This window comes from Rhinopithecus roxellana, chromosome 13 (assembly GCF_007565055.1).
Source record: "Rhinopithecus roxellana isolate Shanxi Qingling chromosome 13, ASM756505v1, whole genome shotgun sequence".
Lineage (NCBI taxonomy): Eukaryota > Metazoa > Chordata > Mammalia > Primates > Cercopithecidae > Rhinopithecus > Rhinopithecus roxellana.
Genome location: NC_044561.1, coordinates 90,356,803 through 90,381,099, shown reverse-complemented (window position 1 = coordinate 90,381,099; position 24,297 = coordinate 90,356,803). Strand labels below are relative to the sequence as shown.

Genomic DNA, 24,297 nt, shown 5'->3' with positions numbered 1-24,297 from the left:
TGGGAGTATTCTCTAGTGAACCCCCTTGTCTAACTCGTACAGTTGTTCAAATGAAAAATCTATGGCTCTCACTGAGTGGGGTGAGGTCTGGCTATGCCTTACTGAACCATTTTCAGTAGCTATGTGAAGATGAACACTTAGAGTGAAGTTCAGGACCAGACCTTCCAGAAGAGCCAAACTGTGGCCTGCTCAGACTTATAGGGTGGTTATAACATCTAGCTTAATGTCATTCAAAATACATTGATTTCGTTTGTCCATTTCGCATCGGACACTCCATTTTGGCTTTAGACTTTGATAAGCCAAGTTAAATTCTTTCAGCTCTGCCTGAAATATCATGGATTGTCACATCTAGACTCAAATCATTTTGGCAGTGTTGGGAATTCATGTTTGGAGTAGACATCTTTCAGGGCTCCAAGTACATTTATTAAGAGACTACAAGGAATGCCTTTGGTATTAGCTCAAGTGTGTTGTGCGCTTTGATTCTTCAACATGACAGATGATTGCTGATCAAAGGCTCTGTCTACTTGGCAAAGGATAAAGGGGATAGCTAGGCAGTCATTCAACTGTAGTTCCATCTATGTATGTGGTTAAACGTGATAATCTCACTTCCAGAGAGAGACATAGTCGGGTTATTATCTCTTTGGAACAGATCAACATGATCATCATCAATGTAAACCTCTTGTTTCTTCACTCCATTCTACTGTGTCACTGCTCTTAACGCTAGCTGCACAATAGTGGCATCTAGGGAACATCCATAAAAGACCAATGACTGTGCCCACCTCAGATCAACTCAGTCCAAATATCTGTCATATGCATAGACAGATAAGTAAACATACATACATATATAAATGACCAACTGGGAGACTAAACGTAAGCTTCATTAATCATTGACCAAGCATTCCCTAGTCTCCAGCTTAAGGCTTTTAGGGTAGAAATCCTCCAAGATGACCGCTACTGGGTTGGGGCCAAGACACCTGCATTTTTTTCAGAGTTCCCCAGATGATTATAATACATGCTGAGAGATATTAAGACCTAGAATCTTATTGTTTTGAACCTCCTTTAATCTAAGCTGTCCTGAGACCTTGTCAGTGTGCCCTGGGATATACCACCAGACACCTGTCATATTAATTATCCTCGCTCTTCCTCTCTCTACTGTTTTACACTCTTGATTGAAAGTTGGCAGAGAATGTGTTCCAAGCCAAAATTTATTAAACATTTATTGAGCTTCTGATTCAGAAGGACTATAAAAATGATAAGGAATATCTTAGCTACCTGAGGGCTTGGAATCTAGTAGGAAAGGCAGATGTGTATGCAAGTTACTGTATAAAGTGAAATGGGCTATGATGACATCAAGCAGTGGTTAAGAGTATGGGCTTTGGCTACAGCACTTTCTCACACCCACTAAAATAGCTAAAATTAAAAAGGTGACAATGCCAAATGTTAGCAAGGATGTGGAGCCACTAGAACACTCACCCATTGCCTATGGAGTGTAAAATGGTACAACTTCTTTGGAAAGTTATTTTGCAAAGTTTTATAAAGCAAAACATGCCCCTATATATGACCCAGAAATTCCATACCTAGATATTTACCCAAAAGGAATGAAAGTGTGTGTCCACTAAAAGGCTTGTGCAAGAATGTTCATAGCATCTTTATTCATAACAGCCAAAATCTGGAAACAATCCAAATGTCTACCAACAGGAGAGTAGAAAAAAACTGTTACTTATTTATACAATAGAACACTACTCTACAATTTAAAAAAAGCAACAAGCTACAGCTACACGTAACATGGCTGACTCTCAAGAAAAATTATTTTAATTAGTTTGAGTGAAATAAACCAGACACAAATGTGTATACATACTGTGTGAGTTCATTTACAGTCAATTCAAAAATAGACAAAACTAATCTATGACAATAGAAATCTTAACAATGCTTGTCTCTGGTTTGGAGGGAGGGAATTGGTGAGAAGAGGCATAAAAGAACTCTCTGGGGCAATATTTTGATGGGGTAATGGTTACGTTCTTATGTAAATTCATGGAATTGTACACTTAATATCTGTATGTTTCCCTGTAAGTAAATTTAAGCTAACAATATTATTATAATCATACAATATATATAAAATTAAAACCATTGCTCCAATATTTTGAAACAGAGTACAGGCTTTGACCCATGCATTTGTGTCCTTATCCTCTAGCTTATTAGACTGTGAGACCGTGGTCCTAGACACACTACTTTACCTTCTGGATCTCAATTTTCCTATTCCAAAACTGAGGATAATTATGATACACAAATAATACCAGGGTTGGAAAAGGCATATAAGTGCTTAGCACAATGCCTGGCAATGGAAACTACAGAATTATTTGTAGTTGCTACATTATTACTATTATTACCCTCGTCATTGTTGTCAGTGCCACTAAGGGACAGTAGAAAACATTATGGAAAAATGAAGTCTGTTTTTCCTTGGGAACTGCATAAAATGGAGGGCATTTGCAGTAGATGCTGAAGGATTAAGATAATTCTAATCAGGAAAGAAGAAAAGATTATTTCAAGCAGAAAACTAATCTGGAGCGTGCACAGAGCAGCAGGACTTTCAGCGTGACCTGAACGTGGGGCTGAACTACTGGAGCAGAGGCTGACAGATAAGACCTTGACCAGTTAATGTACAAAAATTAAGATGTATACACAAGCTAAGAATGTATGTACTTCAAAAATCAACAAAAGGCACCTGGGAGTTCCGCTTCTCACCATACTGTTCCCTGGATAAACTGGTTTTTCTCAAAACATTTAGTTGCCTTCTCATATGTCTAGTAGAGATGGAAACAGAGACACAAGCTTTAAGTTAAAGCTTTGAACAGCATTGGATGAAGAAGAAACATACATAATAATTCTGAAGATCATCTGTCTCTAAAGCAGTGTTCTCTTAGAATTTCTCTATTCTCTGTTTGTTTGTTTTATTTGTTGTTGTTTTGTTTTGTTTTGTTTTTGTTTTTCCATTTGCTATTGCTTGGAAGTCATCAGTGAGGGGCAAATGGACCCTGTGTGTCTCCAGATATGATACCCTAAAAAGCCTTTGACATCATTTATATGGGATGCAGGTTAGGGCACTGAATCCTATCACTAGACAACCCCAAATTAGGAATGGTCTATTTTTAAAAAAGGAATTGTATTTTCTAAACATATCAATGCCATAAGAGACAGTGAAAGGTTGAGGAAATGGCCCAGACTAAATCATATAAAAGAACAGTATCAACCAAGTGCAATGGCGGGTCCTAGACTAGATTCCAAAAGAGACAGAAAATGCATAAAGGAAATTACTAGGCTGATTTGAAAAACTGGAAGATTTGTGGTAAATTAGATAATACTAGGTAAGAATAGTGTATCAACATTAAAACTACTGAAGTGGATCATTTCACCATAGTCCAGGAGTAGACAACTTGCAACCTGTGAGCTAAGAACACTTTTACATATTTAAAGCATCGTATAAAGAACAAAGAAGACTACACAACAGAGACTGTATGTGGTCCACAAAGCCTAAAGTAAAATTATCTGGCTTTTTATAGAAAAAGTTTGCTGAATCTTGCTGTAATCGTATAAGAATACCCTATAAGGAGGAGAATACCCTACTCTTAAAGAAGACACACTGAATTATTTAGGGGTAAAGACCATGATATATGCAACTTAGTCTTAATTCAGGGAAAAAATTGTGTGTGTGTGTGTACACACACACATTTAAACACAGGTGGACAGACATAGCTATAAATATGCACAGACGAGATGATTAAGCAAATGGGATAAAGTGTTAATAGGTGAATCTAGGTTAAAGTAAGTGGGTGTCCTTTACAGTCCTTTTATTCTTGGACTTTTTCTGTTATGTTTGAAATTATTTCCAAGTAAAATTTTGCCTTAAATTCTTAACTTTTTGCGAAATTATAATTTAAGAGTTAAATTTTATCTCCCAATTTTACAAAGCTCTCAAAGCATTCAGCAACTTATTCTTCATGCCCTCCCTTTGTACTCATGAAAAATAGATAATAGTCATTGTCTCTATCCTAACAATGAATGTTAGCCGTTGTTATTTATACTAGCAGCTAGCATTTATTGAGAAAGGCCTCTGTGCCAGATGCTGAGCTAATGGCCTTCTCTTATTTATTTAACCCTGTGAAGAATTCCATGAGGTAGGAACTGCTTTACAAATGAGAAGATTCAGACTTAGAGTTGTTAAGCAACTTGTCCAAGATCATACAACTGATTAATAGTGAAGCCTGGAGCTGTCTGGGTAAATACTGCCCTTCCCAACTAATTGAGAATTGGGTGCAGCTAGGGTCAGAATCTCTCCTCTAATCCATGGGAGTCTATTATGCCTAAGGTGCTGTTGCTCTTCTGCTCTCTTTGGTAGGAAAAATAATGCTCACCCCCCAAAAATGTCCATGCCCTCAGCCCCAGAACCTGTGAACATTATGTTGCCTGGTAAAGGGAATTCAGGTTGCAGATGGAATTCAGGTTGCAGATGGAATTCAGGCTGCAAAACAGCTAACCTTAAAGTAAAGAGACTATCCACGTAGGTCTGGTGCAATCATGGGGTTGTTAAATGTGGAAAAGAGAAGCAAAAGAGTGAGAGTCAGGGGAATGCAATGTGAGAAAGACTTATAGAGCCCTTGCTGACTTTGAAGATGAAAGAAGACCACAAGCTAAGCAATGCAGGAAGCATTTCCCCAGCAGCCGGAAAAATCAAGGACACGGATTCTCCCCTAGAGCTTCTAGACAGAGATACAGCCCTGCCAATATCTTGATTTTTCACCCAGTCGAACCCATTTCAGACTTCTGACCTCTAGAACTGTAAGATAAGTTTGTGTTGTCTTAAAGTCACTAAGTTTACTCTAACTTCTTATAGCAGCAATAGGAAAGCTCTAGGCTTTCATTCACAGGTGCACAAAACCCTTGTTCCCACACACCCACATGTTTAAATACAACTTTGAAACATGAGCATATTCTGCTTCTGTTGTGTTTACATCACAAAAACAGCCCCCTTGAGAGCAGGGTTATTTCCAGGGTCCTCTGAATGACTTCTTTCTTGAGAGGTGAGGGAAGCAAAAAGTATAAGGAGAGGAAAGAACTGAATGGAGTTAAAATATGTGCAGCATCAGATACTGCTGGCTCTGTTTCTTGCTCTGCTATTCCCAGGAGAGTACTAACTGCTTTAGTGTGCAGTGATGCCTTAATCCTTGATACGCATCCACACAGATTGGACTGATAATACAGAGATTGTTTAGGATCTGCAGAACCTGTGTGTGCATGACACATACAACCAGTCCAGATAGAAGCTAATAACTTGTGAGACAGGTTTTAAGAATGGCCACCTGCACTGGAGCATTTGTACACACTGGGATTGTGGAATTTCATGCAACCCTAAACTTGTTCTGCTCTCATGGACTGTCATCTGCTTCATGTCCTCTCCTTACACCTTAACAGTACTCTTCTGCCTGTTGGAGAGGAGGAGGTTCTATTTTTTTGTAGTACCAGTGGAAGTGGACATCCTTAGTGATTTAATCCAACTATAAATGAACCAGAATTCTGGGCCCTTGAGTTTTTGAATTATCCGTAGGGAAAAGGTACCTAAGGTATACTTAAACCTACTCAGACCATCATAATAAACTTTTAAGCCTGTGTGAATAGGCTTGACCATTAACTCCAAAACTATTCATTATTCCTCGATCTCCATTTCCCACAAAGCCACAGTGAATACCTGAGAAGATTAAATAGAAGGAAAGTTCTGCAAGGGAGCAAAATCAGAACACCGAAAGTCTATTTCCTAAAATAAAATAGGAAAAGACTCAGAAGCGCATTTTTAGTGATGCTAAATTCAAAACTGGGTACTAGAACCAGGCCTGGTGGTTCATATCTGTAAGCTCAACTACTTGGTTAGCTAAGATGGAAGGATCACTTGAGGCCAGGAGTTCAACACCAGCCTGAGCAACATAACAAGACCTCATTTTTTTTTTTTTTTTAATACTTTAAGTTCTAGGGTACATGTGCACAATGTACAAGTTTGTTACATATGTATACATGTGCCATGCTGGTGTGCTGCACACATTAACTCATCATTTACATTAGGTATATCTCCTAATGCTATCCCTCCCCCATCTCCCCACCCTAAAACAGGCCCCAGTGTGTGGTGTTCCTCATCCTGTGTCCAAGTGTTCTTATTGTTCAATTCCCACCTATGAGTGAGAACACGTGGTGTTTGGTTTTCTGTCCTTCCGATAGTTTGCTCAGAATGATGGTTTCCAGCTTCATACATGTCCCTACAAAGGACATGAATTCATCCTTTTTTATGGCTGCATAGTATTCCATGGTCCATATTTTCTTAATCCAGTCTATCATTGATGGACATTTGGGGTTGGTTCCAAGTCTTTGCTATTGTGAATAGTGCCACAACAAACATACGTGTGCATGTGCCTTTATAGCAGCATGATTTATAATCCTTTGGGTATATACCCAGTAATGGGCTTGCTGGGTCAAATGGTATTTCTAGTTCTAGATCCTTGAGGAATCACCACTCTGTCTTTCACAATGGTTGAACTAGTTTACAGTCCCACCAATGGTATAAAAGTGTTCCTATTTCTCCACATCCTCTCCAGCACCTGTTGTTTCCTGACTTTTTAATGATTGCTATTCTAACTGGTGTGAGATGGTATCTCTTTGTGGTTTTGATTTGCATTTCTCTAATGGCCAGTGATGATGGGTACGTTTTCATGTGTCTGTTGGCTGCATAAATGTCTTCTTTTGAGAAATGTCTGTTCATATCCTTTGCCCACTTTTTGATGGGGCTGTTTGATTTTTTTTCTTGTAAATTTAAGTTATTTGTAGATTCTGGATATTAGCCCTTTGTCAGATGAGTAGATTGCAAAAATTTTCTCCCATTCTGTAGGTTGCCTGTTCACTCTGATGGTAGTTTCTTTTGCTGTGCAGAAGCTCTTTAGTTTAATTAGGTCCCATTTCTCAATTTTGACTTTTGTTGCCATTGCTTTTGGTGTTTTAGAAATGAAGTCCTTGCCCATGCCTATGTCCTGAATGGTATTGCCTAGGTTTTCTTCTAGGGTTTTTATGGTTTTAGGTCTGACATTTAAGTCTTTAATCCATCTTGAATTAATTTTTGTATAAGGTATAAAGAAGGGATCCAGTTTCATCTTTCTACATGTGGCTAGCCAGTTTTCCCAGCACCATTTATTAAACAGGGAATCCTTTCCCCATTTCTTGTTTTTGTCAGGTTTGTCAAAGAACAGATGGTTGTAGATGCGTGGCATTATTTCTGAGGGCTCTGTTCTGTTCCACTGGTCTATATCTCTGTTTTGGTACCAGTACCATGCTGTTTTAGTTACTGTACCCTTGTAGTATTGTTTAAAGTCAGGTAGTGTGATGTCTCCAGCTTTGTTCTTTTGGCTTAGGATTCTCTTGGCAATGTGGGCTCTTTTTTGGTTCCACATGAGCTTTAAAGTAGTTTTTTCCAATTCTGTGAAGAAAGTCATTGGTAGCTTGATGGGGATGGCATTGAATCTATAAATTACCTTGGGCAGTATGGCCATTTTCATGATATTGATTCTTCCCATCCATGAGCATGGAATGTTCTTCCATTTGTTTATGTCCTCTTTTATTTCGTTGAGCAGTGGTTTGCAATTCTCCTTGAAGAGGTCCTTCACACCCCTTGTAAGTTGGATTCCTAGGTATTTTATTCTATTTGAAGCAATTGTGAATGGGAGTTCACCCATGATTTGGCTCTCTGTCTGTTATTGGTTTGTAGGAACGCTTGTGATTTCTGCACATTGATTTTGCATCCTGAGACTTTGCTGAAGTTGATTATCAACTTAAGGAGATTTTGGGCTGAGACAATGGGGTTTTCTAAATATACAATCATGTCATCTGCAAACAGGGCCAATTTGACTTCCTCATTTCCTCATTGAATACCCTTTATTTCTTTCTCCTGCCTGATTGCCCTGGCCAGAACTTCCACCACTATGTTGAATAGGAGTGGTGAGAGAGGGCATCCCTGTCCTGTGCCAGTTTTCAAAGGGAATGCTTCCAGTTTTTGCCCATTCAGTATGATATTGGCTGTGGGTTTGTCATAAATAGCTCTTATTATTTTGAGATACGTCCCATCAGTACCTAACTTATCGAGAGTTTTTAGCATGAAGGGCTGTTGAATTTTTTCAAAGGCCTTTTCTGCATCTATTGAGATAATCATGTGGTTTTTGTCTTTAGTTCTGTTTATATGATGGATTAAGTTTATTGATTTGCATATGTTGAACCAGCCTTGCATCCCAGGGATGAAGCCCACTTGATCATGGTGGATAAGCTTTTTGATGTGCTGCTGGATTCGGTTTGCCAGTATTTTACTGAGGATTTTTGCATTGATGTTCATCAGGGATATTGGTCTAAAATTATGTTTTTTTGTTGCGTCTCTGCTGGGCTTTGGTATCAGAATGATGCCGGCCTCATAAAATGAGTTAGGGAGGATTCCCTCTTTTTGTATTGATTGGAATAGTTTCAGAAGGAATGGTACCAGCTCCTCTTTGTACCTCTGGTAGAATTTGGCTGTGAATCCGTCTGGCCCTGGACTTTTTTTGGGTGGTAGGCTATTAATTCTTGCCTCAATTTCAGAGCCTGTTATTGAAGACCTCATTTCTTAAACAACAACAAAAAAAAACACCTGAGTACCAGAATCTTTTATCACCATAGATTAGTTATTCTATAATAGTAAATGTGGATAATAGCTAAGCCATAACTACTCTATCATTTATTCAGCTTTCACTGGTATTAGGTTCTCAGCTAATTAGTTCATTTAATGTTAACAGCAGCCCTCACAGTTCATTATCCTCATTTTATTAAAGAGAAAACTAATCCCCAAAGTGATTACGTGACCTGCCTAAGGTCAGACAAATGATAAATCACAGAGGTCAAAATGCAGACCCAAGTCTGTTGCTTTTGTCTTGGTTTGCTTGCCCCAGCAGCAGACCCTGAGACATGGAAGTAATCACAAGTCACTTATTCAGAAAGTGATGCCAGGAAGCACCAGTAGGTGAGCAGGGCACAGGAAGGGAGCCAACACAGTGCATTGTCAAGCAAGTAACCAGAATGGACAACAGGACCTCAATTCTACTAGGAAACTCTGGGTGCCAGGATAGATAACTCAGTGTTCTCCCTACCTGTGGGCTGAGGGAGCTGAGGTATGTTTCCACAAATTCCCATCTGTGACTGATTGAAGGCTGCTCCCTACTCAGGCTATGTTCCCACAGCCAGAAAAAGAGCTCTTAGACAAAGAATGAGCTGTGTTTGCATTAAGAAGCTGGGCTGAGAGGATATAGGCAGGATGTGCACAGCATTTGTTAACACTCTTAACCACTAGCTGAGTCCAGCTAGTGGACTCAGAAAGCTGTGGTCCCTTGTGGAAAACTCAGTCCAGTGTGATGGCTAACAGAGTCCTATCCTGTTAGTAGCCTCAATTTCCATTCAGAATGCTGAAGTTTGGTCTCTGCATTTTTGCTGGCTAAGTACTAAAAATATCTCTTTGCATTTTCTGCTGTGGGCAGCTTCAGGGACATAGCCAACCCTCAGGCTGCCCTTGTGGTATCCCACCATTCTTCAGCCATTTCACCACCTCAGCTACAGAGTCAGCTGCAACCAGGAACCAACACATTTGTTCTCCATGGTGATTCTGGTGCATTTTGAGGAAATGAGCAAATGATGAAGTTATTTTTCCCCAATATTTCTCAGGTTTTCATATGCACATGAGGTACTTGGGCATCTTGTTAAAATGCAGACTCTGATTGAGCAGGTCTAGGTGGGGGCCTGAGATCCTGCATTCTGACAAGCTCCTGGGTGCTGCTGCTGCTGCTGCCATGCAGAACCACACTTAGAGCAGCGAGACTGCAGGCAACCTCAGTCCTCAAGTGAGTCACAAAGACTTTCTTAAGCTAGCCTTGGAGAAAAGCTGTTTCTTTGGTTTAGACAGTTGCCATGAGGTCAGAGGTCCAGCCAGGCCAAGAATTTGGAGTGGTTAAAAAAAAAAAAAAAAAAAGTGGAAAGGAAGAATCAAAATTCTACCTAACAGCAACTAAAGACCAAGAGGAGGAAGAAAAAGAAGGCCAGTGTTTGCCAGAAAACTCTGAGCACTACCTAGTCTGCAGAGCAAGGGCTCATGAGGTTGTTTAAGTAAAAAGCCAAACCCATACACATGGCTTAGACTACTTTGCAAGCCATGATCTTTTAGATTTCAATGTCTGAAACCCATAAACATGGCTTAGACTACTTTACAAGCCATGATCTTTTAGATCTCAATGTCCAACTTGGATTTCTAAACTAGTTTGCTTAATAAAGACAACAATTTACTCCCTATCTTTTGATGATAATCAACTGTATTGAGCCTTCGTTGTAATGAGCCATTTACATTCACCAACTCATTTTAGCCTCATAACTATAAAATGAGGCACCTGCTACTCTTATCTCCTTTTTGACAGATGAAGAAGAAACGTCTATAAAGTGGTGAAGTTACTTAGATACACAGAGCTAGTAAGAGTCAGAGCTGGTAAACTTAGGAAGTCTGACTCCAGAGTCTCCGTTTTTAAGCATGACATGCTACCTCCTTTCCTGGCCTTTTCTGCCCTCTGTTTGCCCCTAGACGGTAGAGTGATTGTACCAATGTAATACTCGGTAACCTCCATCTCCCATACACCTCTCCCAGGGCCAAGGCAGTTTTGTTTAGGTGGATGCTGCCAGCACCCACCTGACTGAAAATCCTAACTACTGGGCTCCTACACTGTTCCCTAAATCATGTCTCACCTTCGTGCATTGGGCCCCCTCATTTAGGGATCCCATCTCAGTACTTTGTCTCATTCCACAATTTCCTCCCTGAGGATCAGAATCCTACGCATTGCATCAAACCCAGAGCCCAAGCGTATTGGACACCCTGTCCCTGGTTTCTAGGCTCTGCCTGTCCTTCATCTGATGCCTACAGGGTCAAAAGTTGCTGCAGTTACCCCCTCCCCCTGCTGGGTAAACAGGCCCTGTCCCTAGCACCTGCCTCACCCATAAGCCCAACCCAGGTCATCTGCTCTCAGCTGTCTTTTGCACTCTTCCAAGAAGATCCCCTTGCTTCTTTGAACTGCCTAAGGCCATACAACATCTATCCACATGTTTAAAGAGCCACCCAGAAAACCTGAACCAAAGTCCTTGCACAATCTGCTTTATAAAACTTAAAGGCCCCAAATTTTCAGTGTGCCAAAAATGCCCTCTGTGATCTCATGGAGAACAGACCCCAAAAATGTGACTTTCAAAAATAATTGTTTTGCTTGCCAAAATTGGTCATTGTGATTTTGTTTCCACCCAAAGGCTAAACAAGGGGGACAGTCCTCCCCACCGCCGTCTTGAAAGTAAGAATAATTTCTTTGTCATCATTCATAGCTATTTAAATACCCACTACTTACTAGTTCACATTTGGGCTGAATCTTGAAAGATGAAACTGCATGTCCAAAGGAATAAGAGGAGTGGATATAGAGATGGGGGTTAAGGGACTAGAAACAGTAAAAAGTAACATTCATTCATCATCCATTCATCTTTTCATTTACAAAATATGAGTGCCGCTGATAGGCAGACAGAAAAATATTTTTGCTGAGCAACCCAGAAAGTAGGGAACCAAAGGGTGCCTCTAAATGCAGCTGAAAGGGGCCTTGGATGACAAAGAATAAACCACCAACCAAACCACGAACATATAGAAAGTGAAGGCTGAGTTTCGGCCCTAATCTCGCGTTCCTGGATCCAGAGGAGAGGGGGCAGGGGCACTGAGAAATGGGCAGTGAGCGAAGATCTCACATTAGATCTAGGCCTTTGGAAAACCCACAGCTGCACAAGAGAAGAGAAAGGAGGAAGCTCTGGCGTATGCAACGGTGTAGCCATTCGACAGGGAAATAAGAGGAAAGCTAAATGTCTGGGGTTTTGCTTCAGGAAGACCCACTATGAACTATGCCCAACCTACCTTCTTGGAAGATTCTGGGTTCCTTGCTGCCTTGTGCCTTCTTTTCACAAAACTGCATCTTCAGCTTTTCCAGATCCAGGAGGCTTGCTATTATTAGGGTTTTGAATGTAAGAACAGGCACAGGCTCAGGCTGGCTAACAGCATTTGTCACCTAAGCCTGATTGTAGTTTTAGACACATAGTTGGATTGTTCCAAGTATTTAGCAATTCAGTAATCCAGTTAACCATGCTGGTGAAAGGCTAAGACTGTTTTGCACTAGGCACCAGAATGTGGTCTCCACATTTTCACTTCTTATAGCTAAATATTTATAACCATCTGATAGGGTTTGGCTGTGTCCCCACCCAAATCTCATCTTGAATTGTAGTTCCCATAATTCCCATGTGTTGTGGGAAGGACCCAGTGGGAGATAATTGAATTATGGGGGCGGTTTCCCACATACTGTTCTCGTGGTAGTGAATAAGTCTCACGAGATCTAATGGTGTTATAAGGGGTTTCCCCTATCGCTTGGCTCCCACTCCGTCTTGTCTGCCATCACGTAAGATGTGCCTTTCCCCTTCCGCCATGATTGTGAGGCCTCCCCAGCCACGTGGAGCTGTGAGTCCATTAAACCTCATTTTCTTTATAAATTACCCAGTCTCAGGTATGTCTTTATTAGTAGCATGACAATGGACTAATACCAAACCAGCTCAATCCTTTTAGTCCTCTACAAACCAAAAGACATCTCCTTAGTGAGTCAAATTTTGTGCTGAATAACACCAAAGGCATTATTAATGCTCAAATAATGGTTATTTTAAGTCCGTGCTGTGTCATTATGACTCGACAACCACACTGTACAATAGCACCATGTGTGTGTGCCTAGATGGTGTCAAATTTACACTTTTAATTTTGATATCTCAGAATATTCTTATTAAATCCACAAGAACAGGTTTGTTTGGAGGGCTTTTGTTTGGGGAACTTTTTTTTTTAACAAAACTTCTGGCATTCTTTTTTTCATCTGCAAAAAACAAAAACCTAATAGTCCTTCCCTACGTCTCAGAGGTGTCATGGAAATTAACATAATGCAAGTGTAAGTGCCTTAATAAGCATCATCATTTAAAAAATCCCTTGCAGATGTGAGCATGCAGCTTGCTGAAACAGTAGAATCCCATAAGACCTGCAGAACATAAATCACAATCCCTTAAATCCACGGGTTTGTAACCCACGCACTGTAGCCCTGTAGAACTACAGAGAACAAGAGAGGAGCATACCAGGGGCTAAGATGGGGCCAGAATCCAGGCCCAGCACAGTCTTCCCTTTTCCTGTGTAGCTTCTGTGATTCTAAGAGGTCGGAGAGTTCATCCCTCGCAGGAGAAAAAAAAAAAAAATGGCTAATTGATTTTCCTTCTGCTCAAGAATCCTGGTGTGCTGACCCTGGGGGGTGCTGTGAACTCCACCAAAAACCACTCCCATGGAAATCTCCATTCGAGTCAAACACAACGAAGTCCTTGCCTTGGAAAAGACTGAGATTCCTCTTGCTTCCCTCTGTGAAATGTATAAAACACAGCGCGGCCACTGAAAGGCTTGATTTCATGTCTTGCGTGTTATTTTTAAAAATGGAGAAAAGCTTCTCTTCAGGACTCGTGGTGTTCATTTTAAAATCCTGGATTAATCCATCGTGTGTATGTGACCTTTTTGGTGCAAAAACAACACAGTAGCCTCTGAATTTACATAATTTTTCCAAATCTTAGAATATTAATTTTAAAATGACCACTAATGTACTTCACTTGGGTTTAGTTTTGATTCCAGTGGCATTGGAGTCACATTTACCATGTATCATTTCTGCACAAAAGCTTATAAATTCCAAATCCCAGAAGGGAAAACATTCTTAACAGGAATACTTTTATTCACCATCTCTTTATTCCATTCAGAGACTTTGGTTATAGATGATGAATAATCGTATAAAAGATTATAGACATAATAAATAAAAGATTATAGGAAAAGAAGACTGGTTCTCCAAGTCGCAAGGTTTTCTTCAGTATTTTAGGAATTCTGCCTAAACAAAAGTGAAAAGAAGATATCCAAATAGGTGAAAGTTTATTAACTGAAAATTTTAAAACAAGAAAGCCGCTTTTTGTTTCCTTGGCTGCCATCTGGTGGTTAATAATATACACTAAAACACATTCTTGGGAACATTCAAAAAATATCTATCTGCTCGTGTTTAAAACAATACAAAAGATACCATCAATTTTTTAAAATACATTGCAGGTAGGAGACATTTATCTTTTCTAACAATTCTTATTTAGATCCACAAGTGGCATTTCCTTGCCTGTCTTCTAGTCTACGTTCTTTCTCTAGGAAAAGAACATTGATGCAATCATTAGATAATGATTAAGCCTAGTACTGTGTACTAAGACTAGGGCAAGAAGGATGAGGACGAGGTCCCTGCCTTCAGGGAAGAGAGAGATGAAAGCAAAAAATGAACATCGTGATGGGTGCTTAAAAAAGAAAAGACAAAGTCGAGAGGGACACCAAGGACGAAATCCTTAACTCTGTTCTGTATTATTGACGAGAAGAGTTTGGGTTAAGACTTGAGTGACGGGTGCGCACTCTCCAGACAGACAAGAGGAAAAAAGCATGGAGGAAAATCAGGAGGCTGTGTGTTGGGGGATGTTGACAAACTATGTCAGAAAGACAGGCAGAGGCTAGATCAGGAAGGGCCATTCCCTAATAGTATTAGGCAACTATTATTGGAAAAAACCTCAGTGACCAATAATAATCAGCACGTATTTCTCACTGGAGACTGCTGGTGAGCTGGGGTAACCATGCCTTATGTGCCATTAATCCTTTCCCAGGGCCAACCTGAGACCCGGGCTAGCCTGGGCGTTTTCTTTTTCTGTCACTAGCAGAAGCACAAGAGAAAGAGTAGAAATGCAAAAGACCTCTTTAGATCTAGGTTTGGAACTAGCAAACTGTCTCTTCTCTGTATTGCGTTAGCCAAAGCAAGTTACTTAGCTGAACCCAAGCCAAGGGGCAGGGAAACTTTCTCCACCGGTGAGAGGGAAGGACTGCAAAGTCACAGAAGAAGGAACTCAAATGAGGTGGCAAATGGGGCCAGTAATGTAGTCTGCAGCAAGTTCTACTTTGGAAATGGGTTTGAGGTTCCCATATTTGTCTAAAAAATGGTTAGAAAAACACTATATCGATCAAAGTAGAGGTCTGGCTTTGTGTTATGAGTTCCAGACCCCAGGGACACTGTACGTGCAAACGTCTTGGGTCCTGTCCCACACCAACTGATTCAAAATCTCTGAGTAGAAATTTCGAGAATCTGCATTTTAACTGGTTACACAGATGATTATTTCTATTCATCCTGAAGGTTGGGAACCACTGGAAGATTAATGAGAAAATAGAAAAAAAAAAGTCAAGGAAAAAACATAAAAGGAAAATGGGTTAAAAGAGGAAAGAGTGCTTACGAAGAATACTAGAAATAGTGGGAAAAGGAATAAGAAAAACCAATGAAAAATGGTGTCCAGATGGCCAAGGGAAGAAGCTTAAAAGATAAGTGTGTGTTGAATTCTGTCAAATGCTGCCCACAGGTCAAGTAAAACAAGAACTGAGGAAAGCCCTGTAAATTTTTCAATTAGGGAATATTATGTGAAAAGAATACAATAGTGATGCCAGGATATCATGAGGCCTGTTTTGCAGATGAAAAGAAAAAAAGAAGAAAGAAGAAAGAAAAGGAAAGTGGCATGAAACAAAACAAAGATCCACCATTCTTCCATTTCTTCTTTCACGGGTCCTTATGATCTTGGTGAAATTGATTAATTCCACATTTAAACTTACATAGCACCTAATAAGTTAGTTTCTGGCTAATGATTAAAGAAAGGAAAATGACCTTTTTTTGTATCTGTTGGTTCTGATATCATGCCAGATATTATTGGTAGCATACTGATAGCATACTGTATCTAATACCTAAGGCTTTATATATTTGAATAAAGAATTATTCCCTTAATTCTTCATTATTTCATTATGTATTTCCTTTATTTTTCCATTATTTATATGACGTTTTCTTAAGGAGGTTAAAGGAAATCAAATAGTGTATTAACACTGCTGTTTGGATTCCCAAGAGATCTTGCTAGTATGCAGCATCTTATTCATGTCACACGCTTTTTCTGAATTTCAGGACCCAATATCCAGTCTCTAGTGGGTGGATGCTGACGACAGCTTGGAAGGTGCCACGCTAACAGGGGCCTCTCAGAGTTGAGGTTCTGATATTGCACTGTCAAATTCTGACTTGTCCTATCCCACTCCAATTCATAGGAAGGCACCTTTATTTAAATGTGGTTTGCTTAAATGTACTTGATAATTTTAAAAAACACACACACAAATATATTCACAACTCTATTTCAAAGAACTATCTTATGGCCTCATTGAGTGTGGCAGGGTTGCAGTGTGGAAAAGTTAATGCACCCACTAGTGCATTCACGCAGCTTTGGGGGAAGCCCTAAAACAGATCCAAGCACAGACTGGAGACTCAAAGACAAAGTTGAAGGGTTCTGCATTGAGACCAAGAACTATAGCTAATTTGAGCCTAGACCAGTGAGTGATAAGCCAATGCACTTCTGCTTCTTGAGAGCTTTGTCTATCATGGTCAAAACCAGTACTGACTATGCAGCTTTAGATTTAACTTTTTTTTCACTTTGAGACAGAGTCTCACTCTGTCACCTAGGCTGAAGTGCAATGGTGCGATCTCGGCTCACTGCAACATCCGTCTCCTGGGTTCAAGCAATTCTCCTGCCTCACCCTCCCAAGTAGCTGGGATTACAGGCGCCCACCACCATACCCACCTAATTTTTTGTATTTTTAGTAGAGACTGGGTTTCACCATGTTGGCCAGGCTGGTCCCAAACTCCTGACCTCAAAGATTTATCTTTGCTAGATGTCATCTTTTGTGAGCATTTTAAATGGTGTCACTAATGCCTGGTGAACATTGCATAATAGTCAAGCCAGCAGTTAAGTAGCATCTCCATCTTTTAAAATTAAGATTGGATTCTGGACCTAAAGTATTTCAGTTTCAGATTCTCAAAAAAGGGAAAGCTTAGGAAATGCAAAAAAAAATACACAATAGAAATATAATCAGTCTTAAAAGTATGCCCATAAACCTCGGCCTTTTTTTTCTTGCTAGGCTCAAAAGTTAAAAACAAAATAATACACACACACACACACATACATACCAAACAGCTAGGCTGGTAGGCAAGTTCTTCTAAATGACCTCTCAACCCAAGCCCAGTCATCTACATCTGATTGCAGATAAATGAAATGTCACTATTGATTATATTTGACATTAGAAGTTAACAAGATTATTCTGCCAAACATTCATCCTCCCTTGTTCTATATCACCGTTTCATTTGAGAAGCAGGGACAATGGCTTCCACATAAGGCAGCAAAGGGTAGTGTTACAAATGTGGATATGGTACAGACTACATGGGTTCAAATCCTGATTCTGTTGCTTATGATAGACCTCAGTCAGTTAACTCCTGTGTGCCTCAGTTTCCTGAACCACAGAATGGAAATGCTGCTAGTACTTCCTTCAGATGGTTCTTCTGAGGATTAAATGAGGTATGACAAAAACTGAGCTTAGAAGGGTGCCTGGCACACAGATAGGGCTCAATAACTGTGAGCTATTATTGTGTTCAGAGATCTCCAAATATTTTGAAAAAGAGGCTTCATTGTCCCACTGCTTTAAAGTTTTGGAACTTCTAAGGTTGGGGGATGTCAGAAATCAAGTCTCAAAGGGTAGGAAGTGAGATCTGTGCAAACTCAGCTAAACTCTAACACGCTCGTGTCTAAACGATTGATGAGTGGTATTAATTATGTCTCTCGGAGTTCATTTCAGCCTGGAACAAAGCTTAGACCTAAGAGATGCATTTAACGTAGAATTTCAATCTCTCTAAGGCAGGCGGGGAGAGCCTTTAAGAGCCTAGGAAACCATGCCCCACTGGTGAGAGTTTACTCTGCCTGCTTGTAGAAATCTGGCTATTTGTCTTGTCAGAGTTAAGTTCTACTGAAAAATAGACCTCTCTGTCTCTCTCCCTAAGGGTTCTCTGATTCTGAATTTGTTCTCTGGAAGTTTAGGTCTGAGTGTAAACATAAAACATCTGGAAAAAGAAAGTGGAAAAGGAAAAGTAAGCCCTTTCATGACTGAATTTCTTTTTTGGTATTATTTAAAGACACACAAAGCCTAGAGAAGCTCCTGAGAGATGCTGTCATCTATGGCCAGCCTCGAACCCGCAGAGCTTGGAAAAAGATTCTCATCCTGGTGGAGGGTGTCTACAGGTATGTAAATAACGGAACACATTTTACGACTAGCAGGCCTACAGCAAGCTGATCAGTGCGGAAAGGCTGACCTTTCCTAGCTAAACAGAGCAATGACTTAGAATCGGTTATTACAGAGGGACCTGAGACAGAGCCACCAATGGGAGCTGTCAGACATGAGTCATCTGTCTTTTTGATGACTCTCTATGGCAGAGCAGCTTGAAGGCTGTCCTGCTTGAGAAGGCTTCCTCGGAAATATCCTCGCAAGGCATTGCTAACTTGAGTAGATTCTTTCCACTACTTTTGACTGCCCCAGAGCTTCAAAGGTGTTTTGCAGCTGGGTTATTCAAGATCAGAACACTCCTTGCCTTTATGACTGGTAGAAATTGCTGACGGGTGGCCCAGATGCCCCTACCTGGACAGCATGCCCAACCCCCAGCTGCTTGCTGAACTTGGTTAGTGCTTGCCATCAGAATAAAAAAAATCTGCCTGTTTTCCTCAAGGTAGGAGTAACCTGGAGTGCAATTCCTGTTCCAGAGCCAGCAGGTAGGAGTGGGCTGATGTCTAGTCCGTAAGCCAAGAAGACATTATTTCAGAGTGCCCAATCCTAAATCAATTCTCAAACAATCCTGACGTTGGACAAATTGAGGGAGATATCTCCTATAATGATAGAAAAGTGAAAAACATTGAAAGGAAGGAAACGAAGGCTGTTTAAGACAAGGAGGAGTATGGCTACAAAGGAGACTTGAGAATAGACATAGGATTTCTTTCAACCCGCTAATCTCATTAGTCCCTGAGTGCACATTTTTTCTGCTACATGAGTGAATAATGAGCAGCAGCAGAAGTGTGCCTTTATTCCTTTTAAGAAAAAAAAAGTGAATTCTCCCAACTTTAAAATAATAATAATAATAAGCTTGGTTTCATTTTATTTTCAACATTTTTAACTCCAGTACTTACTGCCCCTGTGGCTAGGGTTCTGGATGTTCCCCGTCCTACTGTGGGAAATGCAAAGTTTGCATTTCCAGTTTCTACCAGCTCACTTTCTGCATCACCTACCAGTACCTCCTCCAGCCAGCCCAGAGAGTACGTACTGTTGATGAAGTCTTTGGGAGCACTCTAGACATAGTAGCTCTCCAGGCTAAGCTTGTCCTTGCCCCAGCCTAGGCACATTTGGCAATTTTCAATCATTATAACTGCAGTAGTATGTGACTGGCATATGGTGGACAGAGGCCAGGGATGCGGCTAAGCATCCTACAATGCACAGCACAGCCCCCATAACACAGAGTTATCTAGCTCAAAATGTCTATAGTACCAAGGCCGAGAAAACCTGTTCTGGCATAACTGACAACTTGTAGTCCTTAACTTGCTATTTCAAGAAATAATCTCATATTGACTCTGGGCTATCGTAACCTCAAGCATGGATCTTTTTCCCTGTGTGATTTGTGCTGCTGCCAGGGAGGGGAGCAAATAGCCCTTATCTAAACACCTGTCATTCAGGCCTAGATTCGTGGGAGGACAGAGCAGCTGAGAGAGAGCAGACTGGGCATCTCCTTTAAGCAGAGTAAACAATACCCCAACTGCAAATAAACAGAACTTGGCTCCATTAAAGGAAAGTTAAGTCTTAACCGCTTTGATCATGGCTGAAATTAAGTAGACCACCGGCATTTTACTGGCAAATATTCCCATCAGCCACACAGAGAAACCACTCCAGCAGCAGGACTTGTTACTGGTCATGCCAGGCCTGCATCCTACCACTTCAGAAGGACAAAGGAGTCAGGTGTGGACTTCCAGCTCCAAGCCAGAGTGGCACCAAACCACAATTTTCATTGCACTAGCAATAGTGACTGCTCAGTTACCTATTGCCATGTAACAAACCATCCAAAGCATAATGGTTTACACAGCAATGATTTATTATTTTCCATGCTACCGTGGGTTGTGTGGACCAACTGGACAGTTCTTCTACTCCACATGGCATTGGGTGGAGGCCACTTCATTCAGCTGACAGTTTGTCTGGGGCTGGAACATCCAAAATGACCCCACTTGCACATCTGGCCCTCGGTACTGGCTCTCGCCTGGAGTGCCACGCTCTCTTCCACACGGCTTTCTCTATAGATAGTCTCTTCTCATTCTGTAGTCTAGCCAGAACTCCCTTACAACATGGTGCTGGCTTCCAACAGAGCAAAAGTGAAGGCTGCCAGCCCTGGGACATTATCCCTTCTGCACTGACCCATTGGCCCAAGCACATCATGAGGCCAGCCCAGATTCAAAAGAAGGTGAAATAGACCCTACCCCCGATGGAGGATCCACTTGCATGTATAAGGATGGGAAGCTTTGCAGGCAGCCATCTTTGGAAGCCATCTACCACAGTGGTTCAATCAACCTGGTGACGACACAGAGTGAAGTCCCCACTTTCCATGAAATTTCCTTCACAAGGAGGTTCCTTTCATTTCACCCACACAGGAATGTTGGCTTTACATGAGACCAAGACCTAAAAGGCCACATTCACAGATAGAAAACAGGGCATCTCTTTGACAAGCCTCAATAGCTCTTGGGGGCTTCAATTTCCTCATCTGTAAAACAAAGGTAGCCTAGAGTTCAGTTCTACAGCCTTAAACCTCAAAGAAAAAGCTTTTACACAGGTGTTCTAATTTGCAATTCTCACCAGATAAGGCCAGATGCAGTGGCTCATGCCTGTAATCCTATCACTTGGGGAGACAAAGGCAGGTGGATCACTTGAGGTCAGGAGTTCGAGACCAGCCTAGCCAACATGGTGAAACCCCACCTCTACTAAAAATATAACAATTAGCCAGGTGTGGTGGTGCACTCCCATAATCCCAGTTACTCAGGAGGCTAAGGCACAAGAATCACTTTAACCTGGGAGGCGGAGGTTGCAGTGAGCCAAGATCATGTCACTGCACTCCAGCCTGCGAAACAGAGAGAGACTCTGTCTCAAAAAAAAAAAAAAAAAAAAAAAAAAAAAAAAAAAAAAAAAAAAAAAAAAAAAACATTATTTCCCATAGTATTTTCTAAAGGAGGGTTAGGAATGTGAAGTCAATAGTTCACAAATGCACTCCTACTCTTCAGAGGTATATTAGGAATGCATATCTTGTTGATACCTACACAAAGCCTCCTTTGAATTTTAACTCCCAGATTTTTTCTCTTGCTTGTGGTCTGCCACCATGGCTAAAGTACCCCCACATACATCACCACAGAGACCACACACATCAATTTTTTCATAACCCCCAAAGAGAGCAATCAGCCAAATCAGAAATTTTCAGGGAGATATCGAGATAGAAAAGGCTAGATACCCAGTCTGAGAAGTCAGAAAACTAATAATAATAATGTCATCATTCATAGGTATTATTATTCTTATGTAGAATATAGAGGAGTCAGGATTTGGAGGCAGGCCTGGGACCTAGGTTCAAATCCTGGCATCACCACCTACATCTGTGTGGCCTCCATAGGGTACTTCGGTAATAATAAGTATTGAATGAGGTCATATAAGCTAGTGTTGGCAGAGGCCCAGCCCATAGAGAGCTCACAACCAAGAGTGGCTGTCTTCATCGTCACACTGATTTTCAGTCTAAGAAGTTGCAACTCAGAAAACAGTAAGTCATCTATGTTGCAAGGTTATTTGCTCTTCTTCCATTGAGAAAGTGGACGTTAGAGAAAGAAACTCACATCGACCACGTGTCTACTCCTTGCTAACATTTCCCATGTGCAACCTTGAGTAAGCCTCCAAGAAGTTACTGTAAATATGAAGAAATTGAGGCTCAGAGGTTTAGATAACTTGCCCCAGGACAGATAACTGAGATGAGGCAGAGCTGGGATTAAAGCCAGGTGGCCCTGGTGAGACAAAGGCTCAATGTAAATAGAAGAGTCAGCCCATGTGTCCACATCCAATGAAGTAAACACAGAAAATGCAAGATCACCCATTTGACCTTTACCATTAACCTATCTAGGCCTCAATTTCTTCATCTGTAACACACGAGCATTGAAACTTGAAATCCAAAGTTTCATGAATGCATGACTTTGGGTTTAAAACTAAAACAGTATTATTTCAGTGTTCTGAGCTGTATGTTTTCATTAAGTATCGTTTTAAAATCTCATTTTCTAATTTCATGTCTCTGAGAAGTCTAGATCTCTTATCAACTCACAGTGGTAGAGAATATCAAAATTATTCAAACATATCCTTAAGGTGCGGTGTCCCAAACAACCTGGCACATAAACTAGCATAGCTGGAGCACTAACTTCCAAAATAAAATTAATCAAGGAATAATAGTCAGTTCTTCCAAAACAAATACATATATAAACATAGGCACATATGCTGTAACCTCAGAATACCGTCTACTGTAAGAGTGTAATCTATTCTCCTACACTCAAAACAATGTAAATTTAAGGATTGAGAACTTCAGTGGTAAACTCTCACCTGTATCTCTATGGTTTAAACAAATAAAGAAAAGAATAAGAAAACATTCGTCACTTTATTTTTCATTGATCTTAACTTTCTTTTTCTCTCTTTCCACCTTGCTTTCTTGTTTTGAGTTGTACTTTGGGCCCACCAAGGAGATTTTTCCACCATGTGAGTTAGCTAGCCAGTGGTTTCATTCTCCATCTGCCAGTGGATAATATGGTTTATATGTGGAGGGAAAAGTGGTGAGAGGGAGATTTCAAAAAGGAGGCTTGTCACTTAGCTAATACATTATGTAATAGAAAAGATATAAAGGAATTATTCACTGGCTTGCTGGTTTAAGAATAATTCAAGTCCCTGAACAGAGCTTCAAATTAACTCATGGAATTATCTTTACCTATAGTTGTGTTTTAGTTGTTTTTCTTCTATTGAAGTCAAAAGAAAAACACAACCTTCCATTCAGGAAGAAAGAATAAAACGCTGTTCTTGTTTTCTATATCATTTTTGGCACTGTTTTTTGACAGTAATTCATGGGAATAACATAGATAGCCTTTTTATGCATGCACTAGACTCAATATCCCACTATGGGAAAAGGCTCAATTCAAATTTGATCACATTGTGAAAATGAAAACTTAGCATGGGTGAATATAACTCTATAAAAACTGAGTTCTCCCTAGGACTCTATGTGTGCCCTGCATTAACTCCAGAAGTCAGCAGTATTGTAGAGTCATTAATCTTAGAGGAAGAAATATAAACCAGGTGGGCAGGCTCCTAACATCAGCTAGACCAGCCCCATGGAAGGATGGTTAATTAGCTGCCTGCAGTGTCTACAAACACTGTGGAACATTAACTTTGGCTCCTGTCAAATTCAGTTCCAGAACAAAGAATGGCTATTTGTGGCATGTCAGGTTTTTTGGCATGTTTGTGTTACCAACTTACAACATTTTAAGGAGAAGAAAATTCTAGATTTCTGAGGACCTGCGGCCATTTATTATGTATGACATCCAGCATGACACCCACATGCCTCACTCGTATAAGATTCAACACAGAACATTGTCAAGGGCTCCCAGTTTCCCAAGTTAGGACTCGTTACAACCATTTCCTCCTAAGTTCCTCCTCCTAAGGACCATAACGATTCACTAAATGCCCATCATGGATCAGCTAGTTTACAAGCATGATTTCAAGTGATTGTTATAAAGACCATGTGAAGAGGGGCCCATCATCCTGTTTGTATTACATATGAGGAAACTGAGGCAGAGAACATCATGCAAATTGCCCAAGTTCAAAGTTAGTACACTTAGGCAGCCAGATGGCCAGACTGTCTTCTCCTCAGTGGAAACAATTTTAACAAGCAATTAATTTAAGAACATGTTGGAATTAACTCACAAACTTACATAAGAAAAGACAACTCTATTTGGCCTTTGTTTCATTAAAATCTGAACTCGGCCGTCCAAAACTATCTCCTGGAACACACAAATGCTGCACCCCATGATCATGATACTGTCTGCAAACCAACACCCGTTGGTCTGGGTAACTGTGTACACAGCCAACTGGACTGTTTTGACTGAATCGAC

The 24,297-nt window shown here is 40.5% G+C and overlaps 1 protein-coding gene across 4 annotated transcripts in view; it reads left to right on the top strand.

Moving 5' to 3' along the window:
• Positions 1-24,297, top strand: part of SPTLC3 (serine palmitoyltransferase long chain base subunit 3) — a 167,495-nt gene that overhangs the window by 91,701 nt on the left and 51,497 nt on the right. For all 4 annotated transcript variants that reach the window (XM_030915896.1, XM_030915895.1, XM_030915898.1 and 1 more), the window contains one exon: positions 18,228-18,333. In XM_030915896.1, the coding sequence (XP_030771756.1) occupies positions 18,228-18,333 (106 nt within the window). The remainder of the gene's footprint in view (positions 1-18,227; positions 18,334-24,297) is intronic.